This window comes from Parambassis ranga, chromosome 14 (genome assembly GCF_900634625.1).
Source record: "Parambassis ranga chromosome 14, fParRan2.1, whole genome shotgun sequence".
In the NCBI taxonomy this organism is placed as follows: domain Eukaryota; kingdom Metazoa; phylum Chordata; class Actinopteri; family Ambassidae; genus Parambassis; species Parambassis ranga.
This window is the reverse complement of record NC_041034.1, coordinates 13,782,755-13,796,865: the sequence shown is the minus strand read 5'-3', so window position 1 is coordinate 13,796,865 and position 14,111 is coordinate 13,782,755. Positions and strand designations below refer to the sequence as shown.

General features: G+C 42.0%; 2 protein-coding genes across 2 annotated transcripts; one reads left to right on the top strand and one right to left on the bottom strand.

Annotated features, from left to right (window-relative positions):
• Window positions 1–386: 386 nt before the first annotated feature.
• On the bottom strand, window positions 387–4,120 carry ppm1nb (protein phosphatase, Mg2+/Mn2+ dependent, 1Nb (putative)). The gene is made up of 6 exons (XM_028421141.1): window positions 3,359–4,120; window positions 2,640–3,211; window positions 1,337–1,454; window positions 743–857; window positions 594–657; window positions 387–505 (listed from the first exon to the last, which is right to left on the bottom strand). The coding sequence occupies exons 1-6, from the start codon at window positions 3,762–3,764 to the stop codon at window positions 488–490; spliced, it is 1,293 nt and encodes a 430-aa protein (XP_028276942.1). The 5' UTR covers window positions 3,765–4,120; the 3' UTR covers window positions 387–487.
• A 1,588-nt stretch (window positions 4,121–5,708) lies between these two features.
• rtn2b (reticulon 2b) lies at window positions 5,709–9,123 on the top strand. Its single transcript, XM_028421725.1, has 7 exons — window positions 5,709–5,862; window positions 6,536–6,743; window positions 6,867–7,005; window positions 7,101–7,170; window positions 7,415–7,461; window positions 7,581–7,639; window positions 7,717–9,123. Exons 1-7 carry the CDS (start codon window positions 5,850–5,852, stop codon window positions 7,823–7,825), a joined length of 645 nt encoding a protein of 214 aa, XP_028277526.1. The 5' UTR covers window positions 5,709–5,849; the 3' UTR covers window positions 7,826–9,123.
• Window positions 9,124–14,111: the final 4,988 nt, after the last annotated feature.

Below are 14,111 nucleotides of genomic sequence, written 5' to 3'. Positions count from 1 at the left end.
TGATGTTATCTATTTGTGCAGTCTTTTTCTTAGTCTCACTTAATTTGGCTTTTTTAACACCTTAATATCTGTTCTTAAAACATCATGTTTACTGTGCAACTTGGCATTTACTAATGTGTCATCCAATGAAAATGTATAATTTCACAGTTGGTTGTTATTCAGTTTTACAGGCTGTCGTGTGAATTTATTTTCGGTACTTTCTGTTCACTGAATTAGAGGCAGAGATTTGTTGCTGGGTCGGTGTCTCTGAGTAAGTTTTACAAAATATCCTATTCATATAAATATAAAGTATCAGGCTTTATTTATTAGATTTGTTTTTGCATTGTATTTGTTATGACAAAAATGCTGCTTGTTAGTCTGATGTAAACAAACAGTGCTGTCTGTTGGTTGTCTCCGTTTTAGTCAAATTGCACATATGAAAAAAAAACAGCTTTAATATTCACATTAATTACAGTAGCTCCTTGGAGACAAAATCCAGATGGGCTGCTCAAGAGTCTGCCAGGCCCTGGACAGAGAGGTAACGTAGGGAATATTGGTGAAAATACAGCGCATACTGTGGGATATAATATGTAAGAGGTGTATTTTGTACTCACATTTGGCACCGTGGGCTTGTGTGTCTCTCGTCTTTGATAGTAAGCAGAAATAATGCAGTTCCTCCTGTAACACACATATGTAGCAAGGTATAATTCACCATCACAGGGTGTCTATGTCTGTATATAAGCACTCATTCAGTGTCTCTTACTTGCTCTGTATGCCTCCACCTGGTGGTAATCCAGGGATGACGGTGGATGCAAGGACTGTGAGGACGGACAGCAGGTCAGGCTCCTCTCCTCTGGCACACAGTTCATCATAAATCTCTGTCAGATGGAAGCAGAAACAAACATGCAGATTAAGGAATAAGCTGCTGTATTCTTTAAGATTAAGACATGGATCAATATCTGTTTGAATTGTATTAAAAAAATTGTCTAAACATATGGGCACTGAAGAGTTTAGCACACATACTGTATTTCAAATGGGGTACAGAGTGCAGTTAGTGGATAGGGGCTATTTTTAGCAGTGGATGAATTCACTTTCATATTCAAACCAGCATAGACGGTATGAGGGACTGACTCAAAGAAGTGACAATAAGTGATGAGTAGAATCACTGAATGATGATTTTGTGCTTCAGCCCTATTATTAAAAGGTTGCATGGAGAAACAAGAGGAATTGATTAACAAATCTCTCAGAATATCTGAATTTAAACATCAAACCAAGTAAAAATGTCACAACTTTCCTAGTCTGACTAATGTGACTACATTTTCCACAGTGTATAACTCTCAGTGTAATACCCGCTCACCTGCCACTTTTGACTCCAGCAGGTCTTCCAGCTCGGCCTCTTGGTGCAATGCCTCTGCCGACAGCTGGGGGGCTCCAGGAAAACACAGCAGGATGATGCTGATGTTGTCCAAACTACCCTGTGGAGTGAAGCAGCGTCAGTGCGGGTGAGTAACGACAGCTGACCTTACAAATGTCAACGCAGGAGGCGTTATATCATCCTGCCTGAACAGTTTTAGAAATGCATCATTTTCTCCTCAAGGTTTGTCACACAGATGCAGTGGAGCAGGCACATGTAAATGGGTTGTGGAAGCAGCCATGACATTTTGAGGTCACTGTGCACATCCAAGCTGAAGCCATGTTACATAACAGAGTGATGTGATGGCCAAAATAGAGTGCAGCATGGATGGCATCATGTGCACGTAAGGCATGTGTTTATCTCAATGTGTGTCTCTGATTTTAAATGCAAAATTTAAATGATTATATGATTTTGAATATGGGTTTATTAGAGAATATTTAATGCAAATATGAACTGATCAGCCAAATTATGCAATACAGCATATCTGTTCTGCTGCAAAGTTAGTCTTCTAACACCTACCTCCATGAAGTCTAGCAGCTCTAAAATCAGTAATAATTAAACTCCCTCGCTGAAAAAGAGATTTGTGACCCTACAATCAGAAATATTGTGTTCTTCTTTGACACTCTCAGAATGAACGTGTCTAGAATTAGTCCTCATCCCATGTAACCTGCTTTGACACCCCTGCAGTCTATCTTAAGGTGGTCTGTCAGACCATTGTACCATCAACAGCGACAGTCTAATTGGGACTAAACCAGAAATGCTGAAGCATTTTCAGGCTGAATTTCTGCTTTTAAAAAAACTAAACAATTTATATTGTCAGTGGCTCATCATCATCATTTGCTTGTGAATGCTCTTTAACATGGCAATGTGTAGATAGCTATGATTAAAGAGAGCTTTTTATTTTGTTGTGGTTTTTTCTTCAGGCCTTTGGTTTAGCCTGATCAACCCCAGTATCCACAATATGAGAGCAATCCTTCACAGAAGGAGTCTAACCCTATTCAATTAAATCACTATACATTCTGATGACTATGTGCAAACACTATAGAAACACATTTAACTTTAAGACTTGGGCTTTTCTCTCAGCTCAAGCATGAAATCCACAGCCTAAAATTATGTAACTGAGTTTGAAAATGCCTTTTGTGTGTATAATCTGTTTAAAGGATTACTGAACTGAACAACAGAAGTGCATAAAGATCACCTTGAAATTAGATTGACCTAAAATATGCATGAAGCAGCTGGTTCTGACCTTATAGAGACAGAGGTCAATCACTTGGGTGCAGACGTCCCTCAGGTCAGTGCAGACACGCAGCCGGTTGTGGATGAAGGCGCACAGCTCCTCATTGCTGATGGTGTCCCAGACGCCGTCGCAGGCCAGCACCAGGAACTCATCTGCTGGTGATCGCTCCACAACGCACACCTCTGGCTCTGGTGACACCATCTGCTCGCTGGGCGTCCGGTTCTCTGCCCCCTTGTAGCTGAAGTCGCCCAGGGCGCGGGACACAGCCAGAGACCCGTTGATCCGTTGGAGAGACACAGAGCCACCTGCGCTTTCAATGCGCTCTTTCTCCAGAGGGCTGTAAGGTTTGTGGTCCTCAGTGGAGAAGCAAACCTGGCCAGACCGGCACAGCATGGCCCTGGAGTCGCCACAGTTGGCAAAATAGATGTAATATGGTGAGATAAGGGTAGCCACCACAGTGGTGCCACCTCTCTCCCAGCCCTCTCGACGTGCCACAGAGTGCAGGTGCTTGTCTGTTTGCATGAAGCCCTCTATGATGGCTCCTTTCACAGTTTCAGGGTGATCCTCTGATCCTATCCTACCTGTGTGTGCATGAACAGATACAATCATGGTATACACTGCATCCATGAAAACAAGTCATTACATAGAATAAACAGAAGATCAGCACATTTCAAATATAGCAGAGCATCATTATCATTAAATGTCTTTGGATGCATTTTCAGGTTTACCTGTGGTCAGGATGTTCCCCAGGAGGTGCTGGGAGCAGTACTGTGCCACGGTGCTACCTGCATGACCATCAAACACAGCAAAGAAACTCCACTCGGCTAGTTCTCCACCCAGCTGTGGCACGCAGTTGTGGAAGTCCTCCATGTTGGCCCTCCAGCCCTGCATACTCCCCAGGGCGTAGGTGAGGCCCCAGCGTGCACAGCCCTCCTCTGTTAACTTGTCCAGGACCGGCCGATCCAGGTATGGGCTGGGAATTACCTCCTCCTTCTCCCCCTCTGCTGGCTGCTCCCCCTCTGCTGCTCCTCCACGGCCCCCCTTGAAGAAAGAGCTGACCCTCTTCTCTGTTTCTTTCACCAGCTGCCGCACGAATGCAGGCATCTCCACACTGCCTTTCTTGGCTGTTCTCATGGCTCTTATGTACTCAGCCGATGTAAAGGGAATCTTTTTTTGTCCCTGGCCCGGTGTTTGCGGCTGGGATGAAGAGCTGTAGGCCTGATGCTGGGCCTGTGCAGTGTCTGCGTACCCCTGCTGCTCCAGGGCTCAGAGCATGGCTGCCTGAGCTGATAGATGTTCTGTGTGCTGGTTGCTTACCCCCCTCTCCCTGTTCATTTCCTTCCTCTCCTCTCTCCTCTCCCCCTCTGGAGACCTCACTGATCAGCGCTCTCTCTTCCACTCATCCTTTCTCTCCACCTCGTTTGGTCTCTTCTCTGTGCTGCTGTGATTTCACCTTCTCCCTCGCTTTTTCATAGCTCTTTCCTCTTTCACCAGCTCTCCCCTTGTCTTGTTATTTTCCTTGTCTGCTCTGTGATTGGCTGGCTATTTGTGTGCACCAATCCCTGCATGGCTTGGATTGCCACTGTCATGTTTGTGCTCATCCCCTCCTATCGTCCTCCTATCTGCAGCTCTGCCCCTCCCACATTGCTGGTAATCTCAACCTTTGATCGGCTGAGGATTATGGGTTTGTGGATTACAGGACTGTCGGCCATTTAGCACGAAGCGTGTTATGGAGGGAGAGGTTCAAGCTGGTTTATTATGATCTCTTTAATGTGATATTTTACCCTTTTACAATAAACGGGGTATACTAGGATTCTCTTCCCAGTTTGAATATTTTAACCTATATAAACAGTTTTTACATCTGCAGTGTCTGCAATGCAATGAAATCAGCTTTGACTTCTATATTATTACGGTATTTAATAAAAACTAGTTTATCAGAGACATATGGACACAGATCAGTGCATGTAATAACTGTTTACTTGCAGATTATACATGATTATGCCACCAAAACATAAAATGTATCTGTTTTGTTTCGCAACATTCCCAGAACATCTGCTTAAATCTGTGGAATTTGGCAGTAGGACAACGTCACTCTGTAATTCTTTGTTTTTGCCCAGACGCTCCTCATTCATGATGCTGTGACCAGGCAAAGAAACAGTGATGAGAAGTTACAAATTCATAAAAAAATGACATTATTACAATAAAACATTTGCCTAAACTCCAAATATGCATATAATAATGGATCGTGGTTCAATTGCAGCAAGTAGAAAGTTGGTAGAATAAAGTAGAGGACATGACAGCCTATCCTCAACCAGGCGTATGCAACCCATCAGACGCAAACATGCTTAAAAAGCAGTGCATCATTTAGAGAAGCAAAATATTGCAGGAAAACAAGTGATCTGGAGGAATTTCAGTGAGCCATTAACCCACTGAGCTATGATAATCTAACTCAAATGAAATATGATTTAATAAATATGATTTAATAATGCACAGTACTGCATGTTATGCATATGTATAATACACTGTTGTTTATCCCTTTACTTGACATGACAAATATATCTGAATTTGCATTTTATTGTTTGAGTGCAACATTTCATAAGTTATATAATATTGCATAACATATTTTCTTTCCTCTACAGCTGCTGCAGTGCATTTGGCTCCAGGCTCCATTGGTCAGACTGAAGGTGACAGCCTTTCTAAGCATGAGATATGATGACCTCTATAGAGAAAAAAATATGCCCATCTTTCTTTTTTACTTATAAAATATGGTTTATTAAAGTATGGTGTGTTTTTGAGTTATTCATTAGAAAAGCATTAGTTTGTTCTGAATGCTGCAGCATACAGCTGGTGTCCTTATCAGTCCTGAATAATGATGAATTTGACACCAAAAGCTGTTTCCCTCAACAGTGAAGGCCTGTGTCTCTACCAACTGGTTGAGGGAGCATGAGTGTCTCTGAAAGCTCAGGGACATGTACATGCTGAAGTCTCAAGTTCCCAATTTGAGTCTCTCTTTCTCTCTCTCTCTCTCTCTCTCTCTTTCTCTGTGTGTGTGTGTGTGTGTGTGTGTGAATCCAAACAGGGTGTATCCAATACAGGATAAAATTAGGCCAGGCAGGCCTTATATTGCTGACGGAGCTGAGGTGTCCAAAAAAAGCCTGGAGAGCAAGCCAACAGTGGGAGCGTAAAGAAGGAAGGGGAGCAAGCCGGATCACCGCTGAAATGGCCACCAAACGTAAGGAAATAACAGAGACGGCTTTGAGTAAAGTAAAGCAGGGCAGGCAGGGAAGTGGTCAGCTGTCAGGTGGAGGAGTAATGTGTTTTCCCCCCTTTGCTGGGCAGGTGTGAATACAGACAGGATGGTGCGTTAAACACAAATTCAGCATGTCTTTCATTTGGTGGACAGATGGAGAGAATGAGGCTCAGCTAAATGAGATCCTGTTGCTGACTGAATGTTTGTTTCTTCCTTGAAGATTCAGGTTGTCCCATAAGGGAAGATGGATTAATATTTTTCCTCCTAGATTATACACTACCTCTGATAGAATCAGAATAAAGTTGTGGTTATGCTTGGAGAATGACTTCACTGGTGTAACAGCATAGGTATGAGTGTCTCTGTGGCTCATCAGCGTCTTGTCCTGATCTCTATTTAATAAGATCTAAGGATACTTTTTGTGTATTTAATGTGTTTTTTATTTTTTCATTTTACATTGATTATTATTATTATAGACAAACGTTCACATCTTATTTTTAAAGGTCATGAAAATTCATGACATCGTGTGAAACACCCAAAGAACAATTGAGACATATGTTTATGATATATTGTCTATTCTCATTGATGTATTGTGTGTGTGTGTCTTATAATCCTACACGACATCACTCTTCCCACTGTATCACACCTTATTGTGTAGTTGTGGACCTGGTGTACTGGCGGAACTTGAGGAGGACCGGCGTGCTGTTCACAGGGCTGGTGATCGCTTTAGCCAGCCTCTTCCAGCTCAGTGCCATCACCGTGATCTCCCACGTCTGTCTGGGCATCATGTGCATCACCTTCTCCCTCCGTCTTTACTACAAACTGCTGGAGCTGCTGCGCTGGAACCCTGGCACCCATCCCTTTCAGTGAGTACATCAGTTTGCTTTTCCAGCCACTTCAAGCTGACTCTGAATGTTCTGACAGAGAAGGGATACTGCTGTACAAAAGCACATGGCTCCTTTAATCTGTGCGTGTGACTCTGTCCTCAGGTCATACTTGGATTATGACAGCTCTCTGACAGATAAGGAGACAGTGATGCTGGTCGAGGAGGTGGTGCTGCTGATTGCTTTTGCTGTCTCAGAGATCAAACGCCTTCTTTTCATTGACAATATCATCGACTCCATCAAGGTAACAGATGGTTATATAAGCATGACCTATAGAAAACAACAACAGGGATGTCTCTGACTTTAATGTCTGAATAAATGATCTGCTCTTTTTCTCAGTTTGTTGTGCTCCTCTATCTGCTGTCCTACATTGGCATCATGACCAATGGACTGACTCTAGTCATAACTGGTGAGATGCGGCTTAAAAGTATCTTGTGTTTCATTACACATAAACAGAATGGGGGCTAGATTCCTTTCAAAACGACTGAATAAATGTGTCAAAAGTTGAGTCTCCTGTTTCATGGTCACATGCTTCATGCCTCCTGTGTCCACCCTGACCTCATCATCACAGACCCACTCACACAAAAACATGTTGCTCACAGAAAAAGATAAAAAAGTAAAATGTATAACATTAATTTCTCCTTTGCTTACAGCTGTGATTGCTATTTTCTCCATTCCCTTGTTTTACAAGAAGCAGCAGGTGGGTTTCATTTTAACTTTATATTATAATTTTAACATTATAATTTGATGAAGTAATCACAAACTAAAAAAAAAGACTCAGTTGAAATTGCACATCAAATAATTTTGTTACACTGACAGGTGCGGATAAGGAGGATGGTAAGAGCGATCAAAGCCTTTATAAAAAGAGTCAGAAATATGTAAGTAACCTACACATTATATAACCTTATGTCACCTTCACATTATGCTAAGCTTTTTTTGTGTCTTACTCTTCCAGGTGTACTAGCCTGTATGAGTCAGTCAGGCCCTCTCCTGCCCCTGAACCTGCCCCAAAACCTGCACTCACAGCTGCACCTGCTCCCAAGCAGAAAGCCAAGTCAAAGTAACTCGTTGGGATTTGGAAGATTTTGGAACGATACATCTTTAAAGGGGGCTGCTGGAGGGTGCAGCTCTTTTTTTTCCCCATTTCTCCACCATGATGTTTGTTTATGGGAGCAAGGTTTAATTGATCGTGACAGCTAAAAACAAAGCTGCCATTCACTCTGTGAGGGGGAGGAGGGGTGTATGAAGGAGGGGAATGTAACTTACAGAGATGCTCTCTGTGGGCAGTGTTTAATATAACCAGTTCACACAGTCATTTTCACCAAGTGGGGACGGCACATAATATCACAGTTTTTTTTCTTTGATAACAAGTCTATTTATACATAACTAGTGAGCACTGTGTTCCTCATCAGAGAACATTGAAGCATTATTGCTGCTTCTTTTATTTAGCAGCATTCATAGTTGGGCTGGTAGAATAAAAGGAACATTAATATGCATTACACTTGCTTATTAATGAGAAAAACACCTTTAAAGTGGCAAGTCACAAGATAGGGAAGCCTTATTAATGCACAGGAAGACACTTCATTTTGCTGTGTGTTTGGTGCCAGTCACCACATTTAATCCACTGTTGACAGTTTACTTCTATGTTTACATTAATATTAGTATTTGGTCTTACTAAAATATGACTAACAACATGTCTTTAAGGTCACACCACATCCCATTCAAAAAGCAGCCTTTAGTAGATATGTCATTGGAAAAAAACATTATTTATGCATTTTATTTTATGTAAAATATTTACTCTTAGTTACTTTAACAAGGAAGCAATCACCTTACAAACTTTAACATAAGGACCCCCCACAGTGAATAAATACGGACAAATGTTTTGGGTGAACGTTTCCTTTATTATTGCAACAAGCTGCCAAACCTGAGCCAGTGAACTGTGAGAAGTTATTTCGATGCAGCTGTTAACATGTCAGATCCATGTTAATGTTAAGAGAGTGAAAATGCACTCACACTAACATGTCTTAATACAACTCATCATCCTCTGCCAGCTCCTGTTCTACTTGCTGTGATGTCATTTGTGTTATACTGTCCATGCAACATGGACCTATCTGCCCTGCAATGATGACACTCTCACTTTTAGAATCTGTACAATATCATTTGTACCTGTTTGTGATGTCACACAATGAGAAACATAATCATAGTCTTTAGAAAAAAAGCCAGCTGCTTGAAGCTTGGCTTTATCTGTCATAGTTGTCACTTTTATCTTTTGTTTCTAGGGGGTATTTATTGTTTTTTTATTGTTTTTTTGTTTGTTTGTAATTTTGCTCCCCAATAAAGGTTATGGTAGATGTCTATGTGTCATCAGCCTTGAAGTAAAATCCACTGCTTGTTGTGTACATGCTCCACCTGGGGCCCGCACTGACACGTTTGGCCACTAGGTGATGCTCTCGTAAAGTGTCTTGCTTACACTCCCTTGACAGGAAGGAGAAGGCTATAGAGCACCGCCTGATCTAAACAAATAAATGACTCCTGTCAAACATTTCATTACAACGCGAGCTCTGGCTCCTCAAACACAAACATCTCATCGTCTGCTCACGAATGTTCCCGGTGATAAAAACATCTTTTCTCACTCCTCTGGTTGTCAGCCAGTAAATGCAATGTGACAATGACCTTGAGATGATTTTTATTTGATTAAACAAACTCAGCATCAAAAACATCAGTTGAAACTTTCTAACAAATCTTCAAGGGCTTCTTCTGCTGTTTCCTCATACCTTCCATCTCTCGTTGTGTTTACTTTAAAAAAGGTCATTGAAAAGTCTCATGTAGAACTCTCCGACTTTATACGGCAGTTCAGTTCATTTGTACTTATGACTAAGAACACATTTGGCGAGGATAAGCACTTTAATACATATGAAACAGCTTAGTCACACTGGAGGAATGTCAGCACTTTGATACCCCAAAAATGGCACTTATGGTTAGTTTTCTGGACATCTGGACATTTCTGGAGATAAAAGTGTTAAGTATGTGAACCATTTTACCCTCCCATTTTATACAGTATATATAAAAAGTAGTCACATTGATAATGCGTCACCTTGTTGTTCCCTGATTAGTAGATGCTCCACACAACTGAAGAGACACAGAGGCTACATTAACACATATCTACATGTTATACTGCCACAAAGCTCAGTGTCAGAACATAACAGGTCAGAAAATAGCTGGTTTCATCCCTTTAAGTGTTTGATGAAACAATGTTATTGATAAACACAGCTTTTATAAATTGTCTCTATATTTTTGCTTCATAATAATTGACACCATTATCATCCTGCAATTTCACCATAGCAGAGAGGGCGTAGGTTAAAGTTAGCTTGCTAGCCCATAAATGTTATATTAAGGCCTTAGTTGTTACCATAGTTATCATATCAGAATTTGCATTTTCCCCTTCCTGGTTATTTATTAGGCTGCATCAAAGAAGAAAAACATTGGAAATTTAAACAGTGTATCAAACACAGTTAAAGTTAAATTATACACATTTTCTATAAATATTGAGATAAACTGGATAATCACTGCATCAGCTCCAGTTCCAGTTAGTACACTTAGTCTCAGTGAAGTCTCAGAGGTTTGGTCTGCTGATATGAAAGTGGTGTCACACATTTTTTACTGTCTGACATGAGAAAAAAAACTTGATTTGAGTGACCCTCACCCTTTTTCTATCTACTTATGTATAGTCCAGGTGTAGTCTAAGTGATATCACACACAGATAAATACAAAATATTGCCAACAATAACAAGAAAATAACATTTTACATTCAGATATCCTTCTATCTCTGTTTTGTGCTAAGCTATCTGGCTTCTAGCTATTTACCTATGACTTCTTAACTATATCTACATATTTACAGACATATAAGTGGTGTAAATGTACTGATAAAGTTGAAAAACTGCCTGCAAAGGGAGCCGTTCTCCCCTCATGCTGCCACTTGCGTCCTCCTCTGGATTGATGGTTCACTGAATCATTTGTTCGGTGCTGCTCAGGCAGAGTGACTGCCAGGTGATTGGTGGACTGTGTCCAGGATGTCTGTCACACATAGTGTTCACGGTGGTTGATGTACACCCGGTCTGTCCCGCTCTGGTGACACACCCACTGCAGGCGGGAGCGCTGCTGGGTGGAGCTTTGTGCTGCTGGCTGTGTCTGCCTTGGTGTGGGAGGCTGCTGTCTGTCAGTGAGCTCGAACCTGCGCTCTGCCCTGCGAGTCTGCATGTGCCAAAAACAAACCATCATCATATTACCATTGAACTCACATGGTACAAAGACAAGTCTGTCTTCTTGTGTGACTCGTGTCATGTGAGGTGACAGAAGAACAGGAAGCTTGAGGTCTCTTTATGTGTTGTGTAAGAAAGGGACATGCTTATGAAAGAGTGGTGCTGGTAACAAATTAAAATTTAAACTGCCCTACATATTAAATGAGTAAAGCCATTAAGCCTCCTGCTTAATAAGATAAATAATGGCATTGGTCAGCAAGTTGTGATTACTGCCTGTTGTGATGATTCACATACATGGTTTTGAGTGAGTGGGGTTTACCTGACACAGCCAGGCCACTTGTGATGCGTGGACTCCCAGAGGGACGGCCGGCGCTCTCTCAGAGTAGGGAGGGGGCGGCTTGTGTGTCGGAGGAAGGTCAATCCTTCAAAACAAGATGAAGGGAAAGAAAACATGGCAATGAAGTGAGATGTCTGTTTTGAAGAGGAGCAGGAAAGAAGTAGTTTATTAGTTTATTAAGAGAGCATCTGAAGAAATTGGACATGTCAGATTGCAAATCTTCCATATTATGCCTCCACTTAAATTAATGTCTTCCACAGAATGTTTAGCGCTATAAGGTCAAAGCACTACACAGATCATCTGTTTACTGACTGTTACAGTGCCTGTACCTTCAAATGCAAATGAGCTTCTACTGCCCACGCCTCTTCCCGGTCCTTTGCTGCTGATAGCAAGGATACCCCAGCAGAAATATGGCGGGGACAATCAATAAAATGATGTGGTCAATAAAAAACACATGAGTTTAACAGTACACCTTTAAACCTGCTGCGGTTGCTGCTTATCCCTGTATGACATCACAAGGGGCTGCAATTCTCACAAGGGGAAAAAAGACATTTTTTAACTGCATCTACAGCCAGTCCACCGTCTTCTTAGCAATAGAATCCAAAATGATTCATATCTCTTTATAAGAGCTGCTGTCCATGCAGGTGGCTAAATCAACAGAGTTTAGGATGTTTGACAACATGGGTATAAAGATGATGGAGTTTCATGCCGTAAATCTTTTAGATTTTTGACAGCTGTTCCATACACGCCTGCAAAATGCTGAAGTCAGACTCATTTTCTCATTTATTGAAATCCCTGTGCACTCCTAAACCGAAACCTAGGAAGTGACCTTGGCCATTCATAAAAAGATGTCATGACAGGCATTGATTTTCTAACAGTGTGTGTCACTTAATGCTGCGCCTCCCTTTCATACTTGAGATGAGAAGCAGTAAGAGATTACAGTTAGCGCTCTCAGTGACCTGCTGTCCTACACTCACGTCTGCATGTGATGAAGAAGAAGAAGAGGGACGAGGCCCAGAGTCCACCCTCCCCCCTCTTATTCCACTGGGACTCCCGGCCACGGTCACACTTAAGATGCTAACTTTGTCGTGGCATTGACCGGAGCAACACATGGTAAGACGGACCGTCCTGTAGTGTCAGTGTAGTAATGCAGGGCCCACGCCCCGGCATGAGTGCTGAGCTGTAATTCATGCTGTTTACTCACGCCGCTCAGACACTCAGCAGGGCGTTTGAACCTCAGTCTGAAGAAGGTGCTGACACTAAAAAATATGCAAATATCTACATGGTGGAATGTGACCTGATGAAAGCACAGATGGCCGAGAACCTTTAAGAAAGTTGTTTGGATCTGCTCCTCATATTTTCAGATAAATTTATTGACATTAAAATTAAAATCATTTAAAACAGAACCTATGGTAATTTAGTGGCCTTCCATAAGGCATGTAGCTGGAGCTGAATCACACACTAACAGGGATGGATGAGGGCGTCCTTGTAGACATGGTCTACAGCTTGATGACAATAATTTTTATGTATGGGGGTCGTAGGTTACTGGACACACACTTCTATATGTGAACTTTAAATTAAGACATAAGAAGCCTTAATCAAAATCTATCATCTTTAATGTTTGTGTCCGCAAAAATTCTATTCAGTCTTTGGTGTAGCATCTGTTTGTTATTTAGAATAAACAAACTGAACAGAGGCCACACACACTCACACATTTATGTCAGTCTGCAGTGTGTGTGTGACCCAGCTTCTTTTGTAAATAATTTAACCTCAAAGTTATTCTAACATTAACATGAGTGCCGGTGCGCTATAGGAACAGACTGAACAAAATAGGACAAGGGCTTGCTGCCAAGACAGCAATTATCTGCCACCCCTCAACCTTGTCCTGCAGCCTCCCTGCTCCGGGGGCGTGCACCACTGCAGCACGCTCCACAGGAGGAAGGAGCAACTCCCTGAACCCACCAGTGGGCTTCAGTCACCTCGCAAGGTATCATGTCATTAATTAACCAGCTGAGCATGAATTATTTGTGAAAGACTTACACTTTGTCAGTAAAGGCTGCAGGCGGGGCTTTGCGAGCTGTGAGGATCACAATGATGAAGACGGCGATGAGGAAGAGGGCAAGGACGGCGCCCATCACTGCTCCGGCCACGGTGATGGAGTTTGACCTCTCGGCCTGAGACTGATCTGAAACAGAGCGAGAGAGAAACATCCAGTATAACCACAAAAACATTCACACATGACACTACACAAGACTAAAAAATGACTTTATCAGTAGGTTTTGTGTCAAGAATTTGTAGTTTTATTTGAAAACATGTAAAACTACATGATAAAAGACACATCTTAACCAGTCATGCATGTCTCTTGTTGCTCAGTCTTTTGTGCATGAGTTGTGTTGTATCAGCTTTGTTACACCATATGCTTGCATATGCTGTCCACTGAGGGGATTAGGATTAATAAACTCACAGAGCAGCGGGTTTTGGCCAATCAGCAGTAATGTGTAAAACTGTGAATGTGGGACACTGAAGCAGGACAAGAGGTGACAGGGGAGGCAAAATGTGTGATGGTCAATTCCACTTGATTTAACTGTTCAGGTGGGAAGGGGGGGGGTGTTAAAAATCAATAATGTGCTGAGATGAGAATTCTAAACAACAGTTCAATTATGATGCAGACTGAACAAGCTGGGATTTCTGAGCTGGCCTCTGAAAGCCACTTCTTCCTGCTCTTTTTTTTTACCCCCCCTCCCCCCTTTTACC

Excerpts from the sequence above, each read along its gene's own strand:
- rtn2b (XM_028421725.1), top strand. Across the intron at positions 7,171-7,414 it reads ACTGACTCTAGTCATAACTG|CTGTGATTGCTATTTTCTCC; the intron begins GTGAGATGCGGC and ends CTTTGCTTACAG. Across the intron at positions 7,640-7,716 it reads ATAAAAAGAGTCAGAAATAT|GTGTACTAGCCTGTATGAGT; the intron begins GTAAGTAACCTA and ends TTACTCTTCCAG.
- ppm1nb (XM_028421141.1), bottom strand. The coding sequence starts at position 3,764 with ATGAGAACAGCCAAGAAAGGCAGTGTGGAGATGCCTGCATTCGTGCGG. Across the intron at positions 1,455-2,639 it reads TTGACCTCTGTCTCTATAAG|GGTAGTTTGGACAACATCAG; the intron begins GTCAGAACCAGC and ends TTCACTCCACAG. Across the intron at positions 858-1,336 it reads GCTGGAGTCAAAAGTGGCAG|AGATTTATGATGAACTGTGT; the intron begins GTGAGCGGGTAT and ends TCCATCTGACAG.